Consider the following 23,988-nt stretch of genomic DNA (forward strand, 5'->3'; position numbering starts at 1 on the left):
GAGAATCACTTCAGTTATTAAATTAGTAACATGATTGTTAAGTGAATCTAGTTTCCCCATTGACTTTGCTTGTCAGAAGGGTGCAAAGGGGGATCAAATGACTCTGGGTCACTGCAACTGTCATAAATGTGAGTCAGTTGTCAAGCCTCTGAATATAAATCACATGACAATGGGGATCTGTAACATTCAATAGTGTGAAAAATGATCATAAGTCATTTTTGTGCCATTGTAACTTCAAATGGTCACTAAATGAACTGTTGTAAGTCAAGGACTACCCATATAGTCCCCACTCTCTCAGGGAGTAGGTTTTGATGAAGATATTTTTTGACAAGATTGTTAATTGTCATTTGTCATTTTATCATTCATTCCATTTGCACTTTTGCTTATTCTTTTTTTAAAAAAATCTATTAAGTCTTTGAAGGCTTGGTACAGCAGAAATCTAGGGTGTGAAACAAATGAACAGATAAATAGATATGTACTATATAAACACATTGATACAGGGAGGAGCAAATACTGAGCAGCTGAATTAAGAGGTTATAAAATAAAAATAAAAAAGCCCAGATTGTGACATAAACAAAGCTTTATAGCTCATAAAGTATGTGGTTCTTCCTGAAAATCATTTCCTGGGTTCAGAGGAAGACTCCCGCCTACCCATTCCCCCAGTATTTTAAAGAAAAGAGATCACTACACTGAAGGCCAAGACTTGCACTGAAGAAGCTGTCTTGGTACGATCTATGCATAGCTCCAGCTGAATTTATGGGTAAGATCCTTTGTGACTTCATTTAATGCAACTCTTTCTCCATCTTTCTCTAATATTTTATAAAACCTGGACTAGCCTTTCCACTGAGTACTTTGACTCCTTCACCAGATATCAAGACATCACTTACCATTTGTTGAGGATATCAGAATTTTGCCATTTTATTTATAGATTATTATAGAATTTTTTTTATTGTCAATCTCCTGCACCTGCTAAGGCAGCCTGAAGATGGTTTTGAATGTTTTGGTGTATGCATAGTATTTTCCATATTTTGCTAACACAAAGCAGCCCATGTATCCAGTCTAGTGTATGGACAGAGTGTGGATGAGGTGGCTTGTGAAGTCTCAGAGGAGATTGGCAAGTGAAATTAGTCCAGCAGGTCTGTTGTGGAATTGCTGCCCTTGTGTATAGTCCCTAGGCATTAAGTGTTTTGCAGTGTTGTTTTGGCTGTGATGGAGTTTGGAATGCCAGCGTCTGTCACTACTTTTGTTATGTGTATTTTTTTTTCCCTTACAGATTAGTTGACCAATTGATTTAAAAATGATTTGTTCACTCATTATTCAGTTTGGAATATTGCAACACACAGCATGAAAAGCAAGACAGTAGTAAAATAATAGGCACACTTACCATGTGCATCTAGAAGAAAGAAGATACATAACTGGATAAAATTCTAGTGTTTTGGTACCATCCTAACTCAAGGCCTGGAGAACAACCAAGTTTCCAGTGCTTTTTTGAACATATTCAGAGCCATGCAGATAGCTGCTGTTCTGGACCACAGGCACTGCAACAGAGAAAGTGTGCTCCCAATAGATTAAGAGGACTTGGAGCTCACTATCTCTGTTTTAGATGGTTTCTCAAATGTAACAGGTGCTGCCTCGACCAAGAGTCATGCAACCTATACCACCTGACACATGTACAGTGCATACATAGCACTCCTGCTTTTGAACACCATTTCAATTCAGGGCATGCTATGAAGCAGGCAGCCTGAGGAAGCTTTCTGAATGCATTGGAGGTGGATGGTAACTAAGTGACATTATTGTATTATAATAATAATAATAACAAGCAGCGGCATGACAAAGTAGCAACAATGGTGCATTGGAAGATCTGCAAAAAATATCATTTGCCTGTAAGCAAAAACTGGTGGGATCATAAAATAGAGAAAGTCATAGAAAATGATAAAATTAAACTGCTCTGGGACTTCAGAATTCAAACAGACAAGCACCTGCAACATAACACCCCAGACTTAACAATTGTCGATAAGAAGACAAAAAAGTCTGGATAGTGGATGTGGCAGTGCCTGGAGATAGCAAAATAGAAGAGAAAGAACTGGAGAAGATAACAAAATACAAAGACCTACAAATAGAAATAGAAAGACTGTGGCAAAAGCAAGCAAGGTAGTACCAATAGCAATAGGCTCCTTGGGTGCACTCCCAAAACAACTGGAGCACCACTTGAACACCATTGGCATTAACAAATTTGCTATTAGTCAATTGCAAAAGGCGGCCTTATTAGGAACTGCTTCCATTCTGCGACGATACCTGTAATACCATCAAACATCCACATCTGCCTATCCCAGGTCCTGGGTAAGGACTCGATAGGTAGACAAAATGCCAAATCCAGTCTGAACATCTGGCTGACTGTGCGATGATTGATAATAATAATAATAATAAAGTTGGAACGGATCTTGGAGGTCATCTAGTCCAACCCCCTGCTCAGGCAGGAAACCCTACATCATTTCGGACAAATGGCTGTCCAGTCTCTTCTTAAAGACTTCCAGTGTTGGAGCATTCACCGCTTCTGGTTAATTGTTCTAACTGTCAGGAAATTTCTCCTTAGTTCTAGGTTGCTTCTCTCCTTGCTTAGTTTCCACCCGTTGCTTCTTGTCCTGCCTTCAGGCGCTTTGGAAAATAGCTTGTTTGTCATTATTCTGGAGAGAGGCCAGAAACCCAGTTTCCATAACCAGTTTGGTGTCTATTATTTTACCAAATGTTTACACATTATTTTACCAAATGTTTACACAGCTGAATTCATTTCTCAAACTCTTAAATAAGACTTTTCCAGTGGCTCAGCTGCATACATCCAAAGACAGTAGCCAAGAGACGCAAAACTCTAACCCTTTGCTGGACAATGTTTTCTTAATGGTTCATAGGCTGACCAGTGAACAATTTAATAGTAATCCTGGAAACATTTTCAGAATATACTCGAGAGCACCCACAGTTTAACCTGATTCTCTTACATAGTCAAATTCTCAAAACCTAACACAGTAGCTACATTGAGGCAGCACAAACCAGGTGACCAGTACATTGCACTAGAGACAGATGAACTTTTTGCTGCCATGTAACAATTGTCATTGTGCTAAGTCAAATTTGGAAGGAGGCAAATATTGGACAGAGTATCTATACACAGCAATTAATAGTGTTTTTCCCACCAGGCTTGTGATCTCTGAATTTTACACAGAAGCAGCCACCAATCACTTCCTTGACAATCTGGCTTGTACAATATAGCAACAAACCATGATTCCATTCTAGATGTGTAGTAAAATCCAGCTATGGGGGCAGCAAGATTTGGGCCAATAGAAGTTTCTTCAGCTTTCAAGTTTGAAAGGACACAGGGCAAAGGCACTTGTGAAAGGACATACATAGCTCTGGCTGTGGGAAAGAAGAATGAAGTGTCAGGCAAAGAGAAGAGGTAACTCAGTCTTGAGAAAGTGAAAAAAATGATTCTATCAATCTTGCCTTGATTCTGCCTGGTATAAATTGGTTTATTCTATCTGTTACAATAAAGACCATCCCTGGAATCTCTGCTGCTTTTATTCTTTGACCTAGTCTACCTTAAAGGGCTGGCAGCACCCTTGAAAGGCTTGGAAGCAAATTCTAATTTCTTCCACTCTCATTTGCTCCTTGTCAACAGTCAAGGAAATCCAAGCTACAGAAATAATTTTTGAGATTGTATGTTTATGCATTTATTTCTACCTGGAATGAAAGAAATGGATCCGATTTATAGCCATCTATGAATCCAGCTCACTATTGTTTGTGGGATGTACAACTCCTTGCCCACCTTCAGCTCTCAGGGGTTATCCATATGCATCTGATAGCGATGGGAGATGTGGTCCAGAAGACATCTGGAAAAGTTTGGGTTGAGGAAGACTTGGCAGGGCAGTTATTGAGCGCCTGTATTTCCTAAACGTTATTTATCAGCCAAAAAAGGAAGGAAGGTGGATGAGTAGAGCTCCCGATTCTCAGGATAGGATGGTTACGCTTGGTCCTATCGTGTCCTCGCAGGACGCTTCCTTCTCTTTGGTGTGGCTGCCTGATTTCTCAGGGGAGGGTTGCCAAAGTCTTCCCCCTCCCTCCGGGTTTTGCCCTGTAGGGTTGTCCTTGTTAGGGGGAGGGCGAAGACTCCGCGCTTAGGTTAGGAGGAGTTCCTTTCTGCGGCCCCCAGAATTGCCCGCACGCCTCCGAGGAGCCGGGCACCAGAGGAGATCTTGAGAGTCCCTTTGGCGGGAGGCGGGCGTTCAAAGCAGCGACCCGCTCAGCCTCTGCCCCTCCGCTGTGGCGGTTGCAAGCAAGCCCACTCCTCGCTCGCTCTTTCTCCCGATCAGCGGCTGTCAAGGGAAGCGAGCGAGTAAGCGAGCGACCCCCCGGGTTTAGAGGATGCTTCAGTTCCTGGCAAGACGAGCAGCCTAAGCCCGGTCCCGGGGGAACCCCTGGAGCGGAGCAATCCCCGCCCGCCCACCGGCCCGCTCGCCGGAGCGCCGCGCCGACGCTTCCCTGGAGCCTCCCGACCGGCGGCTTCTCAGCGCCTGGAGCTCCCACGGCTGCTTCTCTCGCCTTTTTTCATTGGTCGGTGATGTATGCATTTACATCGCCTCCGAACTTTTCCGAAGAACAGCTTGGTAAGTCGAGGTACCGGGGGTGGGGCGGGGAGTGCAGAAGTAGGATTCTGAGTAGGGAAGCAGAGGGAGAACCGAGGAGGTGGGGAGTTCTGGAGCAACGGGGCGGGGGGACTTTAAAGGCACAATGTCAGAGGACAGAGGTGTGAACTTCAGGGAAAGGCAGCAGAGCAGGGGTTGGGGTGTGTCACTTTTCCTTTGATTATCTCTTGGTAATGATGGCGAGCCTGGAGAAAAGTATTGAGCTTGTGCAGAGTTCACTCTCTCCCCCTCGCCCCCCTCATCGCCATCACCTCTGAAACAAGTTTCTTTTAAACGGCTTGGTGAAAAAGAAGCTGCGGCAACCACGACCAGAGGAAAAAAAAACACTGCCTTTTACAACAGTAAACAGTAAACCTTTCCTCAACCGTTTAACTTGTCTAAACTTTATTTTGTTGAATTTAGCTAGAGAAAAGAGGAAGAGGGAAAATGAGAAACTAAAAGCTTTCTAAAAACAAAACAAAACCCTAAAAGCTTCTTTCTTGTCTTGTATGGCTAAAGCAAGAAAAGCACCTTTCCCCCTGGATTTAAAGTGTTCCTAATATGAAATATGTAGGTTATTGCAGCGTTACTTGCTTTACACATGGTTTTATTTCTGTGCACATTATGTTTGGTTGCCTGGTCCCCATTGTCCTGGAATTGCAAGCTATCAGCGAGTTTTGGAACAATGTGATTGCTGTTTAACTCCCAGGGAGTCCATATAAGTGGATGAGTTCTCACTTCCTAATGCAGCAGCTCAAGTAACACTATGTATTCAAACCCTTCCTCCTTACCTCAGCAAGCTTAGCAAAGACTTTTCAAGCCTTCCAGAAATAAGAAAGGTGGTATCTGGTATCCCATGTCTATGCCTGTCATAGGTCATGCATTAAGATTAAAGTATCACCCCTGCAATCTTTATATCAACTTTTGGTAAATGTGTCATGCCTTCCTTGAAACTGCTATGTACAAAGGGATAATTTGAAGAGAGGGGGAATCTTGCTATGGTTGGTTTTAAAAAATAGGTGATCTCTGCTTAAGATCCAATTAACAGTGGGTGTTTAATTCCCATTCTAGTACTATTGGGGATAATGGGAACTGTAGCCCCTCCCCCATCCCAGTTAAAAGAGAGAGAGAGAGAGAACTGGCATTCTGGTACAGCAAAAATGGCCACAGATGTGTTACTGGAGGAGTTGTGGAGATCGCCGTGCAAGCAACTTTGAGCTTTTACAAAAAAAGTGACGTTCTTCATCTAATAAATAACAATTCAATATAACCATGTGCAATAGCTTTTATGGGAATGGGAAGCCCGTGGCCATCCAGATGTTGCCAAACTACAACTCCCTGCATCTTCATCATCAGTTATGCTAGCTGGGGCTGCTCTAGTAGTATCTGAAGGATTATTGATTCCCCAAAATTCCTGTAGCAGTTACCTTTTCATCACTGAATAACTTAGTAGATGATTCTATACAGATAATCCTATTCTGGAAGTATGATAAATGTGTATATAAAAAACCAATATAAATTGTTTTCTTGTTTATATATCACATAAGAGTCCAAAAAGTAATGGTTTTTGCTATCTTAAGTAAGAAAGCAGTACATTTCTTGGATGAATACACTTCTTTTAATGAATGTGACAGTAAGTTGTTTCTTCTAAGGATTCACAATTCATAGGTCTCTTCTCAGTGCTTATTACTTTTAATCAGTGTTTACACTTTAGGTCCAGGAAGAGCTCCTGTGCATTTAACTGAAAGATGTGAATTAGAATAGGGTTGCTATAGTTTCCTCTTTGATAAATCAGTTAATGGCCACAAACAGCAACTTAAACTTCTAACTCACCTCATGATTTTTTTTCTGCTTGGAATGGTATATCTGATGTGTCTGTTAGGATTCAGGAGTGTCTTTGATGTGTTAAAATAAGGTCGATATCTGCTAGTTATGTCAGTTTACTTTCAAGGCACACTTTATCACCCAGTCCTTATCTCTGAAACAAAACTGAAATACTCTGCCCTTTGTGGACTACTGTGAGATGCTTCTTACACCTTTTGATATAAAAGAAGTAGTTAGGGGCAATTTATCTTTAGTTAATAAATGTCCTCAAGATGCACATCTCAGACATTTTAGCCTTCCCTTCACAAGTATTCAGATGATATTTTCCTAGAAAATTATCATTGTTGAAGTTTCAAATTTGTGAAGATCTTATTCTATTCTGTTGCTGATGCTGTTTTGCCCTTCTTAAATGTGTAATCTGCTGTACTGTGCACAAAGCTTACACAATTCAGTTGTACAAAGACTCTTTCTTCTCGCTGAATAATGGAGGCAGACAGGATATCCTAACTAAATAATGTAGCAACTGGTTCTTCCTATCAGCCATACCTGATGCTAGATTGAGTGTATTGACTATAACTTTTCTAAGATAGATGCATCTTCTTCAGGATAAGCTCAGTGGTTGTTTTGAGAAGGAAATGTGCTTTAAACATTCTTCTTATGGTTTATTAAGAGATCTAAACTTAGTAAGGATTTGGGGATAAGTATCGTGATATTTTGAATCACTCAATAGGCTGCATTTGTTTCAGTGTGGTCATTCCTATTGATCTGCATTCCCATATGAGTTAAAATGATAATTTTTTATTGAATGATTGTAAGTTGCCTAAAGTCACCTTTAGCGAGATGAGTGGTATATAAATGTAATAACCAAACAAACAAATAAATACCATTATTCTGGTACCTTTGCTACTTGAATCACACAATATTTTAAGAACAATATGGAGAAGCCACAAAATTAGAAAAATAAAAAGAAAATACATTTATTCCCATTGCTACTTCCCAGTTTCTTGATCTGACAAAATCACAAACGTTTGTTTCTCTATGCTTTCAGAGGGCAAAGGGAGAAGATAATAGGAGAAATAGAAATGAACTATTTTATCAGAATACTGGTTCCTCTACTTTAATTCTCAGGCTTTGTAGTGCATGCAAAGAACTTACAAAGTGACGTATACAGTATTAGGACATACCCTAAGTCAGTATGGCAGACTTCATTAGTTTTCTTTGATGAGAACCGATCATAGGTTTTCTATAGAAATATTCAGGCAGCAGTATAAAGGCTAACTCCTTTGGGAAAGATGTGCTGACTTCACAAAGCACATTTGCATGTCAAGGGAGATCATTCTTGATGTACTAATAAATTGTAGTTTAGGAACAGTAAAGCATTTTACCATATTAAGAAAATGAACCATTTTCTAATTTTGACAATGGGCCTACTACATTTGAAGATTCTTTTCGTATTAGGTGTTTACTTATGTGAACAGGATGGGTAAGGTTATTTCTGAAAGTATTCATCTATATGTTTAGAGTAAAAATATTAATTCAGATACTTTAAAGTAGGTACTTTTAAATCAGGCCAAAATATTTAACGTTTAATAAATTAAAGAAAGTTTCCTCTGATCTTGGGAAGGAAGACAGGGTTTTATATGTCAGAAATGCTAATCTTGCTGACTTGAAAATGAAGAGTACATTCATTAGTTTATTTGTTTGTTAGTTTGCTTTATTCCTATCTTTATATCCTATCTTTCCTTTACAGAGTTCAAGGTAACATGCATGAAGCCATTCCTCAATTTATTCTCTCAACAAATAGGTGAAACAGGTTAAGCTGATAGAAAATTATTAGCCCAAAGTCACCCAGAAAGTACCACAATCAGACTTTTCATTGTGTCTCCTCAGTCCTGGTTCAAAACTTTTATTTATTTTGGGTTCTTCATTATTTCATATAATTCAGCAAAGAAAACAAAAAAGGTGGCATTTTCCTTTTAACAGTTACTGCTAGAGCATTATTTTGCTTTGTTACAACAGTTATAAATTATCTTCAGTGTTTTCATGAACACTTTAACTGAAATATTGAAATTAATTCAATAGAATACTATAGCAGTACGTAAAATAAAAAAAACATTATCTCAGTAACTCTTACAGAAAATCTTGAAAGATACATTATCATTGTTTATACTGCATGCTGATAAAAATAGATCTGAAGTAAAGATATCTTAGTTTAGCTTTCTATACTGTCATCAAATATTGCTGTTTTTGAATTTGTCTTGAATTTTCATGAAATCTGCTTTCTACCATCAATTAGTAGGAGAAATGTTTTTTCTAATCATATAAGTTCCTAAAGAAAAAAGAACAGTGACTTTGCTGCCAATTGAACCCAATTTTCAAACTCAGTTCTACAGATTTTACTCCAACAATGTTCTTCCTTCATATATTCTTCCAGAGAGGAATGGTGAACTAATAACTTTATGTAGGCTTTAGGCAGATAATTATGTTATTCATATGTAGGAGGCTATATCATATTTCAACTGTGTTGTTACATTAGGCGAATTCTTTCACATAAGAATAATCATGTGAGTGTCACAGCTAAACAGAAATTTGAAACTTCCTACCTGGATTAAATGTTTTCCCATTCAGGCTAATATTTCATACTAAGCCTAATTTGTCTATGGCAGTGGTTCTCAACCTTTCTAATGCTGTGACCCCATAATACAGTTCCCCATGTTGTGGTGACCCCCAAGTGGGTGTGGCCACCAATAAGAGGGAGTAGGACAGCTAGGGAAAAGGGAAAAAAATGGCGGACAGCATGGTTTGGCGACCCCCGTGAAATGGTCATTTGACCCCAAATGGGGTCCCGACCCACAGGTTGAGAACCACTGGTCTATGGTATATGGATAAACCAAAATTAGCTTCATGCACATATCATGCTAAGTGATAAAGCATGCTTTATAAACCAGAATGACTGAGTTCTGTAATCTGTTTACCAATCTGCTCATCAAACAAATCATGCTTTGTTTTGGCACAAAATATAAATTCAGCCCAGGTTACCCATGTTGCTAATGGATGAGATCAAGAAAGTTTTTATATCCTGTTTGTGCTCACCTGATTAGCTACTGTGGAAAATAGAATGCTATAATATTAGCCTGAACCGGGAGAACTTGTCTTCCATTTATTGAGTTTTCTTAATAGAGTTGTCTAATTGCATGCATGTCAGTACATTAATTTTAAAAAAACAAACACCCGCCATATCACAAGGCCAGAATGATACCCAGGAATAACTACAGGACAAACAGTACAGTACCAATTCTTTTCACTTCTTTGCTGATTTTAGTATTCACTCTATTTCAACTTATATTATTACCATTTTATTTTTTTCTTCTTTTTTTAAAAAGTAACATTTAATATTAAATATTAGTGCACAGCTAATAATAAAAATTTAAGAAGAACCAAAGATAAATGTGATTCATTTCTTGCGGTGGATGGTCAGATGTAGTCTACAGACAATATATCAGCCCTGTTCTGCCATATTTTGGGGGGCCCAGTTACTGCTGTTTATAGATATATGATTTCAACTAGTAGAGTGAAGCTGATGTATAGCAATATTATAAGCCATTGATAGCAGTACATATTTGGATTTGTCTAATTCTTTTAAAAGTCAGATGAAATCTTAAAATTTTATGTTTTGAGTGACTATTCTCATTTGGAGCAATCAATGTAATGTGAAAATGAGTAAGAATTAGTAAACTAAAAAATGTAAGGAATGAGATGAGGGAAAAAAATCCAATAACTACCAATACCATTCAGTATACTTTACCATAACTTTCTCTTCTTGCAAACTATCTTTTTTATCATATCCATACAGTGCTTCATATATCTCCAATGAGCACAGCCAAATGACATCATAAACATACTTTATGATGCATTAAATCATCATTTGCATTGAATAACTACACACCATAAATTCTAGTTTTACTCAATGTTCAACCACTAAGTTTGAATTTATTTTCATACATATTTTATATCCATAATATATTCCTATCCTAATCATCAACCAACCTTCAATTTCATAGTCACCAAAACATTCCATAATTTAAATCTAATAGACAACATTCATTTCAATTCTTCTTTTCAATGCATGCTGTCACTCCTATACAAATAACTGCAGCATTCTTTCCAGCATTCCATTATTTCAGTATCATCCCACATCATTTCATTATTTTTAATTATTGCTTGGTTCTTTCCTCCCACTTTCAAAACAATGTTTTAAAAACATCCATCAAAACCACCCTCCATTTTCTCTGTTTCTTTTAATTGTTCCTTCTTCTTTTTGATTACATGGCTTGAAAGTATCCTTTTTGTAGAAATAATACATTATATTATCCTTTTGTAGATGTAATGTGTTATATAATATAGCAATTGCAACAGCACTTAGACTTATATACCACTCTACAGTACTTTATAGTACTCTGTGAATGGTTTACCATGCCAGCCTATCTGGGTTCTCATTTTACTGACTTTGGAAAGATAAAAGGATAGAAGGATGAGTCAGCCTTGAACCATCAGGATCAAACTCCTAGCTGGGGTCAGAGTTAGCTGCAATACTGCATTCTAACCACTGCACCACCACGGCTCAATATTATTCTCATGTTCTCAATTTCTGCAACAATCATGCTTCTCAATGTATCCATAAACTCTTTCACTATATTAGTCCACTAAGCATCCTGTTTCACATTTCCCACTTGTGTAATTACCTACACTTCTGGGCACCCTGAAAGTTTTGCTTTTCCATCTCTTCTAAGCAATTTCCATATCTCTTTCTTTATGACAATTTCCCATTCATTTTTCCTGTAACAGTTCTCCTTTTACTTTAACTTATTACCTCCTTTCCTTTAGTAAGATTCATTCAAATCACTACAAAAATATTATGTTTCATATTTCAGATATTTCATCCTCCTTATAAACATCCTCAATATTTTATCATATACAATCAAAAGTAGATATACATCAATCAAAAGTAGATATAAATCTACTTTTTAGATTTATATTCATTTCTTTGCAATGTTCTCCCAAAACACTCCACTATTCTCATTGATTCTTAAATATCCAATTGGTCCAATCTCTTTTTCAATATCTTTAATTTCATTCCCATCTATCTATCCATTCACTCAAAGGATATCTCCCAATCATTTTTATTCAGAGTACCATACATGTTTTCAAATCAGCTCTTTACAATAACTCATCATTATAATAATCATCACTATGATACAACTATGTTAAAATTCATAATATGCACCTACAACTACCACTTTGAATTTCAATTTTCATAAGTTCCCACAGCAACATAAATGGTACACATTCATACTTTCTGACATATATTTTAGCTTTTCATGCACAATTAAACCTACATCTTCACTTTCATGCACTCATATTTATTAACTTCATTTCACAAAATCAGACCCTCATTCAGATTTATTATATCTTTTTCCCTTTTTCTTAGTTTTATTGCTAAACAATTTATCCATTTTTATTTCATTCATTAATTCATGGTTTTTATCATGTAATCCTTTCCTGTCATAGTATTCTATATCATCAGATGGTTGATTAATGTTGACCTGCACTATCCATCATGGCTTTGGTCAGTTGAGACTTTCATGTAGCACTTTTTAGTAATATGGAGCAGATGTAGAATAGGTTACCAACATTAATCATGTATATGTCATCATATTCTTTGTTAATAGTAAGAAAAGTATTGGTTAGTTTAAGCACATCTTGGCCAACATGCCACAAGGGCAATTCAAAGCCCTATATATTTTTTTTTAATTGAAAAGTTTTATACAATATACATCCCAAGACCCACCCACCCCTATCCCTCCACCCCACTTCCCAGAGCTGAATACAGGGTTAGAAATAAACAATCAAACTCTAAAAAAACATTACCCAACTAAACAAATAATCAAGTCCATAATGCACTTTAATTCCCTTATAACATAAATATAAACAAATTAAAAATAAACATAATAATATAAACAAATCAATATAGTTAAACCATACTAAAACTAATTAAAAATTAAAAAATAAACTATTAATAATACTCTAAAGTTTACTCATAGGCTAAATGAAAGTTTTTAATCCCATATTTATTCTGAATATAATCTATCCATCTTCTCCAAACCGAAATATATCTTTCTTGTGAGTGATCCTTCAAGTAAGCAGAAATTTTTGCCATTTCTGCAAAATTTGACCCCTTAAGCGTCCAATCCTCTATAGTAGGCAAAGAATCTTTTTTCCAATATTGCCCTACTAATAATCTTGCAGCTGTTATAAAATTCAACATCAAATTAGTTTATTTAGCATCACAATCTACAATAACACCCAACAAAAATAGTTGTGGCTTGAACTTTATCTTTCTTTTAAAAATCTTTTGAATGTTCCACCAAATCTTAATCCAAAAAGCTTTTATATTTCTACAAATCCACCAAATATGAAAATAGGTTGCATCCAAGCTACCACATCTCCAGCATTTAAAAGCCCTATATTTTAAAAATATCCACATCCTAGCATTTCTAATTTAAATATTACCTTGCCAATCAGTCTAAATGATATTAACTCAGTCACTTTCTAAACTAAGACACAATGAAAACATTCCAATGCTCTTAGAATCTGGGTCTGAATTAAAAGGTCTTAATCACTAGTCAAGAAAATATCACTAGTCAGGGGAATACCAATACTTAATGCATAGAAAAAAATATTATTCATTTGTTTCCAATTTTCATTCAGTTAAGTGAAACAGAATTTATTCTTAAAATTTCCTTCATTCTCCTGTCTGGAAAAATGAAATATGTTACATTTACACATGTCTTGCACTTACATAGTTTGGAGATGGGTCAGGAATGAATGACAATGACCCAGGTTTTATTGCACTGTCAAATGTGATCTCTCAGAGCTGAAAGAAATCACTGAATGGCAGTAGCAAGAAGACAGAGACTTTTAGTTTTCAGTAAAAATGTGGAAAAGAACAGATATTAGAGAAATTTTAAAAAAGTATTTGTGGAAAATAACTACATAATTGGTTTATTGATGAAATAAAAGAGAAGATATTAGTCCGTTTTAGTCTGAAGGCTATAATAGAGGATAAAATTTTATTCCTCTGTCTCATTCATCCTTACCATGCATACTTTTATATATCCATGTCATGTGTTTATTCATTTCTTTCCTGATTTAAAATGTCCTAAATATTTTAATCTTCTCTAATAGAGGGTTTGCTTCAATCTCTATAATTTTGTAGAGTAATCTCTGGACCAGTTTCAGCTGTATAATATCTTTTTAAGGTCTGATAACTTACACTTCTAAAAGTATTCCAGATGTAATTACATTATGATACTGTTATTTTATTTTCAATTATTCCCAATATTTAGATTTACTTTTATTTAAAGTATTTGTAAGCTGTATCTTAAACCCCCTAGAATTGGAAAATAGCAAAATTTGACAGCACCAAATTCAATTAGCATAATAACAAAACAATAAATAAGATTGCAAACTAAAAAAATTCAAGCTGACCGTTTCACATCCCCACTGAGATCAAACTGAATTACAGACTCATTTTCAACTATATATACAATGAGGGGTGGAAAGTGTGTAATTTACTCCTTTCAGAAAATTCCAGGTGTGTCAAGAAACTTCAAACTGTACAATATTGTGAGTGTTGGAATGTTGAGTTTTAGGTTCCCAAACTCACAGTCATCTCTCATTCTCTCATTTGTCATGCTTTGATCACACAAATATATAGGATAGAATATTCTACTGATTGTGAATCTGATGGAAAATTAGCCAACATGATTACAGTATGTTTTATTACATAGGATAAATGATTCTTAAGCATTTAAACATTTATGATCTGTCTGCATGAGCAGCCACAGAACTGAGCTCCGTAAAGATTCAATAGCAGCTGATTCATCTAATAAGTACAGCTTGTCCGAGCATAACAGCAATGAAGAAACACTTCTCTGACTCTTGGCTTGAGACATGGAGGCTCAGGGCACATGTTTTGCAGAGGCTCAGTGCACATGTTTTTGCATTTGGTGGTATGCAAATAAAGCTCCAAAGCATAATAGCATGAACTATAAATTCATATATAGATTGCACCATTTTTGCATTTGGAGATCTGCTGGCAAAGCTCTACAGTCTACATGGCCTTGTGATTTCTTTCCAGGCTAGCCCGTGGCAGCTCAAATCCTTAAGAAGAGATGTGAAATTAGGAAATACTGCAATCAGAAATTTCTTGAAGATTACCATCAATTTTCCATAATCAGTAGCTGCAATCTGTTTTTCTGTAATTTTCACCATTACTTTTAGTCCTTGCTTTTGAGAGAGCAGTGCCCAATTTGTATGTACCACACAAGATCTGGTCAACTAACAAGAATGCTAGGAAATTTTGATAGTGGGATAGGTAATCTCAGAGTCTCCCAGTATAGTTCAATCAAGATTGCAGTATGAAACTTTAAGTGCTATGCCACTCATCTCTGATAGGTTTCATGCTATCTTGGTTACTTTTATTCCAAATTTCAAGAAAACATTATGGAAAAGAAAGAATACAAATTTTAAGGAGCCATAAGGTGGAAAAACTGACAACATACCATCAGTCTTATTCTGAGTCATAGAATAGATCGTCTAGGTCAGTGATGGCAAACCTTTTGGGCTCAGCATGTCAAAATGTGAGAAAATGCCTAATTTCACTCTGCTGGTATGTCCCTTCCTCCCAAACAAAGGATAAATAATTGTCTATCTCCCCCTTCCCCCTGCCGCATCAACCACCCTAAATAGCAACATTTTGCAGCGGGGCCAATGCTGGGCCTTAAGTAGAGGCCCAGGCCTTATCTTCAGTCCTAATGCCACTGCTGCCAATCAAAAAGGTTATCCTGCATTGTTCCCCAAGATACATAAAATTTGAGGACCAGGATCAGTGTGGTTGCCCCCATGGTCCAGCGCTCCCCAGGATCTGCCACAAACTGCTTACCTTCAGGTCCTCTTTCTGTTGACAGACCCTTGAGGTTGCTCCAAGCTGCATGAGGCCTTTGTTCTTCAAGCAGCTTTGGAGATAATGGTTTTCCGAGGCCTCTGCAGCTTCTAAAAATTGCACAAAAACATGCTCCATTTTTTAAGGTGACCAACTTTTTTACAATGAGAAGGAGGACACACATAAATTGAAGAAAAAAATATGAATAAATAAAACTAATTATTAAAACTGAAACAATAACATAAGCGAATAAACTTGTAAATAAAATTATACACATTTGGAAATTATTAAATAGATAATGAATTAATAAAATGTGAATTATTGTGCTCACCTGTGTATGATTGAATATTCACTGAGAAAGAAGTGAGTCTAATGCATGCGTGTGTGCCATGTCGTGTTTCGGTGAGAAGTAAACAAAGCCACTTGCGCGCGGTGCACTCTTGTGCATGACGCACTCAAAACAATTCTCCTGTGCGGAGTGCATGCGTTTCCTAATTGTGTCTCGCTGCACTGTACTGAGCCTTGATGAATTTTCATGTCAAATATAAATATGTCACATCACATGCAACAGATCGGCTCGGCATTGATCGAATACGGAGATTTACAGATTAGTCTTCAAATATCAAAAAGGAGGACATGTAGGAGGACACTTTTCGAGAGAGGACAGAACTTACAAAAGGAGGACTGTCCTCCCTAAAGGAGGACGATTGGTCACTGTTGTGTTCTCCGTTCGTGGACGAATGATGAAGACACATGATGACAAACAACAATGCTTTATTTTCCTACTCCAACTCCAAGCAAAGCAGCAAAAGGCACGCAGACCTTTTATAGGGCTTGAATCCCAGAAAGAATGAACCAATAAGAATTCTTCTTTCTTCGTGCCTTGCGCATGCACACAAGGCTGGCACCGCTCTGTCTGGTCCCGGGCAGCTTTTAGAATGCCTGGGCCCATTTGCAACAATTCTGGGCCTGCAGAGTTTCCTCATCAGGCCCAGGACACAATAGTCACCTTACATTTTTGCATGATTTTTGGAGGCTCCGGAGGCTCATATGAAAGCAGAGCCCATACTCGTGTTGCCTCAGTATCTCCATATTGGACGAGAATGGGGTGTGCTTTTGAGAATAGATGTTACTGGGTGTTGTTGAATCCTGGCATGTCACCCAAATTATTGTGATGTGTCACCTTGTGATGTCATCTATATTCTAGTACTATCGTTCCTTAGCCATTTTCAACACAGGTCTTGATTTACTTTGACTATATTTGGTTTTAGGGGGAGGTGTCATAAAAAACATGAATAGCTCTGATGGGTGACACCAAGGCTCATATTAGGCCAGAGAACTCAACAAATGCTTCTGGATAACTTGCAAGGAGAAAGTGAAGAAATATCCCTTTCCTATGGCTAAAACCCTGCAAATGAAATTTAGAAGGCTGTTTCTCCAATCTGGTGAACACTTTAATTCTTCAAGATAGCCTTAGCAGACTTATCCTTTATGAATTTATCCAGTCCTCTTTTAATGCCATCCAAGTTGATGATCACCAAGATATCATCTGGTAATGAATTCCACGGGTTAATTCTGCATTTGTAAAAAAAAAAAAATGCTTTCTGTTCTCTATTCTAAATCTTATTTTAGTTAATTTCATTAGATGACTTTTAGTCCTTCTCCCTATTATTTTCTCTGCCACATATATATTTCTATACACTATGTTGTATATAGTTCTATATATTTTGATAACATCTCACTTTTGTTCCAAAATAAAGAGTTTCAAAAATTCTAGCCTTTATTTGCAAGGATGATGCTTGGGGCCTCAATAATTTTGCTTGCACTCTTCTGTGCTTTGTCCAGATCTGCTATGTTTTTTTCCCAAATAGGATATCCAAAAAAATAATCAGAATTTCACTTAGGGCTAAGCCATAGATTGATATAAAGGCATTACAAGGTTGGCTGTCAAATTTGCCATCTCCTTTTTTAGCACAGATTCTTCTTGTTCTCAGCTGCTACAAATAAAATCAACATCTTCACTGAGCTTTACAGCTTCAAATCTATATCTTATACTCAAGGGAGTTTCTTTTTTTTTCTTGGAAGTTAAAATAAAGTCTCCTTCAAATTGAACTCATCTCCTGCAAGTTATTTTGATATTTTCTTGGCAGCAACATGGAAATAGGATACCACTGCATTCTTTCAGGATTTTTTGTTCATTTGTTTTACTTCCAACTTAACCTTCGATATTTCTTTGAGGTCTCCCATCCAAATATTAACCAAACCTCTTCCTGGTTAACTCTCAAGTCCGGAGCAGGCTTCCCATTTGCCTTAACTCTAACCCTAACCTACTAAGATGGTTGGATACTAGTAGAGTAATAAATTAAGAACTTTTTGAAATACTAAATTGTTGTCAACCGAAATATAAAATAAATTAAAGATAAGAATCAGAGGCAGAGAGATATAGTTATCAATAGTTTCCTTGTTTACAGTCAGAAAGATTCAAGATTTAAAGCTCCCCAGAGTTACCTTGAGGTAAGATGGGTGGCCTATAAATTTTATAAATAAATAAAGTGGACAAAAGAATTCATAGTGTTGAACATTGTAAGGCTGAGTCAGAAACAGAATTGTGGTGATAAATATGTAAATGCTAAAATGTATAAACTTATTGAAATTTGAAATAGAAAAAAACAAATGAAAGATTAAGTGATAAAGTGGGCTAAAATTTATTCCACTTTAAAATAATATATAAAATTGAACAATGAGAAAAATGTAGCTGAAAGGACTGAAATTTACACTATGCCATAATCTTAAAGAGTATTTTTATTCAGTAATGTACCATTGCTATATGTTACCAGAGAAATTGTCTAGAATGTATACTTCAAATTTATGTTGAAAACAAGAAGGGGCATCTTATCAAGTTTGGTGTGTAAAAAAGCTAGAAGATTCTGGATTCAAATATATACTGATTCACAGATTTTTAAAAATTAATATACAATTGAAACCAGAAGGTTTTTTGGGAACTGATGGATAAACAGGTGGAAAAAAGTCATGGAACTTTTTTTTAATACATGAAAAGTTCAGGAAGATCATTGTATATGTAAAGATTCAGGACTAGGTACAATATACTGTAGGAAAGGTTGGTAAAGATTATGGCTAAAATTTATTTGATTAGAGAAAAAACAGTATCTACATTTATTTCTGACTGGAAATCTCTTATAGATTTTTCACATGAAACAGAAAAAAATGAATTTGTGATTGTTGGTTTTGATTATTAGAATATGTAGTGACCATAGAGTAAAAGGTAAATTTATAAATTTATAATTGTACTTATAACTGCTGTAAAGAAGATCAATATGTACTTCTTTGTATCTTTGTTCTTTCTTTTCTATTTTCCTTTTATTTTTCTTTCTTTTTTACACTTTTAGCTTTCTCTTTGATTTTTTTTCTTTTCTTTTATTACTTTGCATTAGTTTGTATTACTTTTATTTACCTTTTAAAAACTCTATAATAAAGATTACATATAAAAAGTAAATTAAAACCTCTGATATTAATTGCTAAAAGGATCTAAAAATTGCTGAGAGGCAAAATAAAACACTTTTGTCCATTGGCAAAGGATCAAAGATTGAAAGGTTAAGTTAATTTTTATTCAAACAGAGCTGCATTTCACTTACTTATGATCTCTTGTACCACCAGACTACAATAAAACAGGTATGTGGGCAATAAAAGCACACTGACATTTGTTTTTAATCCCTTTTTAGCCTTACTCTCTGTGTGTGTAAGAGCACCATTATCCTGTGGGTTGTAAGTAGCAAAAATACCTCAACATATTATGTTGACTAGTTCTTTTTTTAAATAACACACAGTATTTTCTCTTCCTCATTAGGAAAAAAGTGACTAAGAGGAACTAAAGATTTCCATTCTTCTACCCTTTCAGTCACTGGGTTTTGTCTTCTTTTTCTTACCAGACTCTAGGTTATGGCTAAGTCAGAAAGTCAGATGGATATAACTGAAATGAATTCCCCAAAACCAAAGAGAAAACTGCACTGGAGTCCACTGGAAATTGGACTTGCTGCTGTAGTGCTGCTTCTTGCCATAGTGGCCATCACCATGATCATTCTGTATGCAACCTATGATGGTAAGTAGGAGCCCCTCCCTAAACTTAAAATGTCAGTAGCAAAAATTTAAAATATTATATTATAAGAAAAGAGAGAAAATGTCGATGAATATAATTTTCTAGAAACAGCTTTAATTACAATACCCCAGGCAGAACAATTTGATTAGAATGATTGAGCTGTAGAAATTTTAGCTACTAAACTAGAAAATAGTTCAATATTCTGTTGTGATGTAGTATGGTTAATGGCTAAAGGGTAGGACTAGAACCAAGAACACCCAAGATCAAGTCCAACCATAAATATAGAAACTTACTGAGTGACTTTGGAATGATCATTCTTTCTTAGCCCAACCTACATCAAAAGGTTTCTGTTGTGTGAATAAATGAAGAAAAATCTTCTATAAGCATGTTTAAATTCTTGGAGAAAAAACAAAATACGAATCTAACAATTACAGTATATAAAATAAGTGTCTCTTTTTAATATTTAAATCTTAAAATCTATGTTTTTATTTTTAATAATAAAACTTTCTGATTTATAGATCTTTATTTGAGTTGGGCATCTCAAAGACAACTAACTAGTATTCCATCATTAAGTAGAGAGTCAATGTAATATAGTGAATATACTTATATAGTGAATATGTCACACTCTAATTCCCATGTTTGGGCTAGTCATTCAAACCAAAGACACAAGACTGCTGTTGTAGCAATACTGTAAAATGAAGATCACTCCCCCCCAAGAGCCATGAACTCTGCAGAAAAAAGGATGGATAATAAATAATGCAAATATTAAAGAATATTTGCCAACATAACATTAATATTCTCCTCCCCTGCCTTCTTTGAGTGTTAAAAATGTAGAGGAGTGTTCCACTTATCTATATTGCTTGCCACTGGAAAATGCTAATTAAAGGTGAATTTACATTTTTTAATATTTGAGTTTTATTTACTAACAAGATAGGTTGAGCAGAGTAGCAACATGAAGGTAAATACTAAAAATGCGTTTTAGGCACCTAGCGAAAGTATCTGACCTCTAGACAGATCTCTTTCCGAACTTGTTCTCTTTCTTTGTCTCCTTATTCATTTCTTGCCTAACATTTATCTCCCAAGGAGTGCCTATTGTTTTCCATTGGCTTTGTCCCTTCCCTCTGGGTGGTGGAGATAATAACCCTGAATTATTTATATTTCTGGGGCTACTTCCTAGTCTTTTTGTAACAGAAGATGTGATAGGTTATTTTACCACTGACTAATAAGGGGTATTTGCTGCAATTATTTTATATTCAAATTCAATACTACATTATTTCTTCAGGAAAAAAATCCCCCAGCCATTAAAAAAAAAATAACATGCTTAACACACTTAATTCAAATTCTGTTAGTCATTTCCTTTTCACTATGACAAAAATATTTCCTTTCTGCAGCTTTAAAATTTGTTTAGAAGACATATATCATATCTATTTTAGCATTTTAATTTTTTCTTCTAGCAATAATTAGATTATCCTTACGTCCAAATAATCTAGTCTTTTTCATAATTTGGTGAAGTTTAAGAATATGCATTACATTAAAGTGATTGGGTGGCAGAAAAGAGTTTGAGTTTTATTTTTTTTCTAATAGTTACATTACGGAAAGGATGTTCACCTAAGACATTTTCAGTTCCCTTTTCATATAAATTGTTTGTGCTACCATACCTCAGAGATGAAATATCTCTTCCTTGTCATCTGAAAACACACACATGGAAACAAATATCAGCAGTTCCAATTTCTTGTCATATCTCATCACTTACTTGTCCTTAGATTAAGCTTGTCTATGTGGACTGAAAAAATGCAGATGACCATTAGAGGTCAGAAAGACACCAGCAAGCTCCTACCAAGTGGTCAACTGGATTATTTTCAGCCCAAATCTGGCAGCTGAACCCTGAGTATCTCAAAGCTCTTTCTGTAGATAGATGGGATTTTAGTTCCCCAAACAGTCCTAAAAAATCAGTAAATATAGGGTTAGCCACACACTTCCACCCACGCTCCAAACATGCCTATTCTGGGTATCTTTTTGTCTCAGAGAGATATAATTATCCATATTTGTAGTAATCTGTCTTGCTGCACGGGGGACTTCAATCCAAATGTTAAAATTTCCAATCATAATGGCTCTCAGTAGGAAGCAGTGAGAAGGGAAGATCATAATGAAAGAAAGCCTCTCACTTGTCTTTTCCAATAGCAGTGCTGTCATCATTATTTATTTATTTATTTATTTATGAGACTTACATACTGCTTTAAGTGCAAGCACTCTCTAAGCGGTGTACACCAGTAAGCAATGTATATATATATATATTTACATTGCCCCCAACAATCTGGGTCCTCATTTTACCTACCCCGGAAGGATGGAAGGCTGAGTCAACCTTGAGCCGGTGAGATTTGAACCGCTGACCTGCTGAACACAGTCAGCTAAAGTGGCCTGCAGTACTGCACTCTAACTGCTGCGCCACATCCTGAAATTGTTGAAAAACTATTGCTTCCTCGGGACAAATGCCATAGATTTAAAATATCTATGTACCACTTCTCATTGAAAGTCTTGAAGTGGAAAAATTTTCCATACTTTTTTCTGACCCCAAATCTAACAATGGACAATCAAAAGGATTGTCAACTCTCAATAATTGTTTTGTCCTCAAACCAATTCCAATCCTTCTTCCATACAGAGTTTTAATTTTTGGTCTAGCATGTTTCCTTTCTCAAGTCAGGTGCAGATATGATGAAGAAACAAGTCTTTTCCCTCTCAAACAATAGCTTTGCATTCACTTTCTCCTGTCCTGATTTTGGTATAGTTATTTTATATTGATGAAGCTTCTATTTTAATTCTTTGTGTCAGAATAGTGACCTACTACTAGGACAAGCCCAAATGTCTTGAAGAAGCAGATGTCTGCATTATATAAATAGACACATTTAGTTTACATCTATTAGGGATGAGTCTCAAAATTTTAAGCACAATGACGTTAATATGCTTTGATAAAAGAATTACCATCCTAATCCATCTTTTTCCCCCCCCAGATGGTATTTGTAAAACTTCAGACTGTATAAAATCAGGTAAGTTAGATAGAATGTCTCCATTTCTTTTACTACATTAATAAGGATTCTGAATATAATGTATCCCAGAGACATGAACCAGTTTTTTGTACCTCTGTTTTACACTTCCACTCTGTATGACAATCTGCTTTTGAAATTCAGAGATGTAACAATACAATACCACAGTGGAAACTGAAGAAAGTAACTGCAGGTAAGCGAACTCAAGAAAGATATATTTATCACAAATCCAGAATTGTGAAGTTCTATTCCTTTAATTAAAAGCAAACACAATAATGGAATCACCCATAGCTGTACATCAGGCTTTGTATTAGAGCACTCCTAAAATTAACGGACCTCTGCAAATACAGAGCCTTGTGATGAGATATTAATAAATTTCCCTCAAACAGTCTTGGTCATCCAATGAAATATCTCTATAAAATGCCTAAGGTTAAGGGAAGTGGGCCTAGTGATTCAAAATGTGGTGGTTTGTTTGTTAATGAGAATATGTGATGTGAGATGCTGCCTTAATTGCATAGCCATAGACTCAATCATGCTGATTGAATCAATCTCTGAATCTCGAGATGTCAAGGTTTTCCTTTTCTAGGCTGAAAATTATTACAGTTCATTTCATAGGGAAGGGGAAGAAGGCTTGTAGTTTTGCTCTGCTTATATGATTAGCTTATTAAAATAACTCTTAAAGTACAGTAACTGTGCTGATCATTATATTAATACTAATCATGTATAGTCATGTAAATAATTTTGAAAACAAGTTGGTAAGATGGCGAAATTGAAAGGGGGCAGTGTTCATTAAAGCTCTGAAAGGCTCAGAACAATATCTATATTTTTAGCAGTTTGTCAGAGATCCTACAAAAGAGACATATTTAGCTTTTATAAAGGCATAGTAAAAATGTGTTCCCAGTCCAAAGTTAATTAGGCTAGGGTCACTTTCTTGCTGCGCTTCAAAAGCATGAGCAAAACCAGTTGATGATCCTACTGCAGTGTGATAAGAAACATGTTGTTAGTTGTATTGACAACTAAGACTTTTTCTTCCCACTTCCATTTAGATTGAAAGCAATACTTTTAGTTTTGTGCATTCTCAGTGGTATATACAAGGCTGATTCAGAAGCATCCATGGGAGGGGGGAGGGCTGAAAAAAAAACAAGATGCCCCTGGTATAATCAATTACATCTTGCCAAGATGTCATATGCCATATGATTGTCAGGGATAAGTTCTGAAGGAGAAAGAAAATAGTGGCAAATCATCAGCAGATGAAGACTATAATCACCAGTGCTAAAAAGCAAATGAACACAAAGATCAAAGATTTCCTTTGTATAGCTGACCCAAATGAAGTAT

General features: G+C 36.0%; 1 protein-coding gene across 3 annotated transcripts in view; it reads left to right on the forward strand.

Annotated features, from left to right (window-relative positions):
* Positions 1–616: 616 nt before the first annotated feature.
* MME (membrane metalloendopeptidase) overlaps positions 617–23,988 on the forward strand; it is a 70,449-nt gene continuing 47,077 nt past the window's right edge. Inside the window, exons 1-3 of one of the 3 annotated variants that reach the window (XM_039330623.1) lie at positions 617–760; positions 19,446–19,615; positions 22,621–22,656. In XM_039330623.1, coding sequence (XP_039186557.1) covers positions 19,456–19,615; positions 22,621–22,656 — 196 coding nt within the window. In that variant the 5' untranslated portion in view covers positions 617–760; positions 19,446–19,455. Of the gene's footprint in view, positions 761–4,220; positions 4,653–19,205; positions 19,282–19,445; positions 19,616–22,620; positions 22,657–23,988 lie in introns of those variants that run through there. The other 2 variants (XM_039330622.1, XM_039330621.1) reach the window with 2 other exon arrangements.

The sequence above is a fragment of the Crotalus tigris genome, unplaced genomic scaffold (assembly GCF_016545835.1).
Source record: "Crotalus tigris isolate CLP2741 ecotype Arizona unplaced genomic scaffold, ASM1654583v1 scf7180000024430.1745191, whole genome shotgun sequence".
Lineage (NCBI taxonomy): Eukaryota > Metazoa > Chordata > Lepidosauria > Squamata > Viperidae > Crotalus > Crotalus tigris.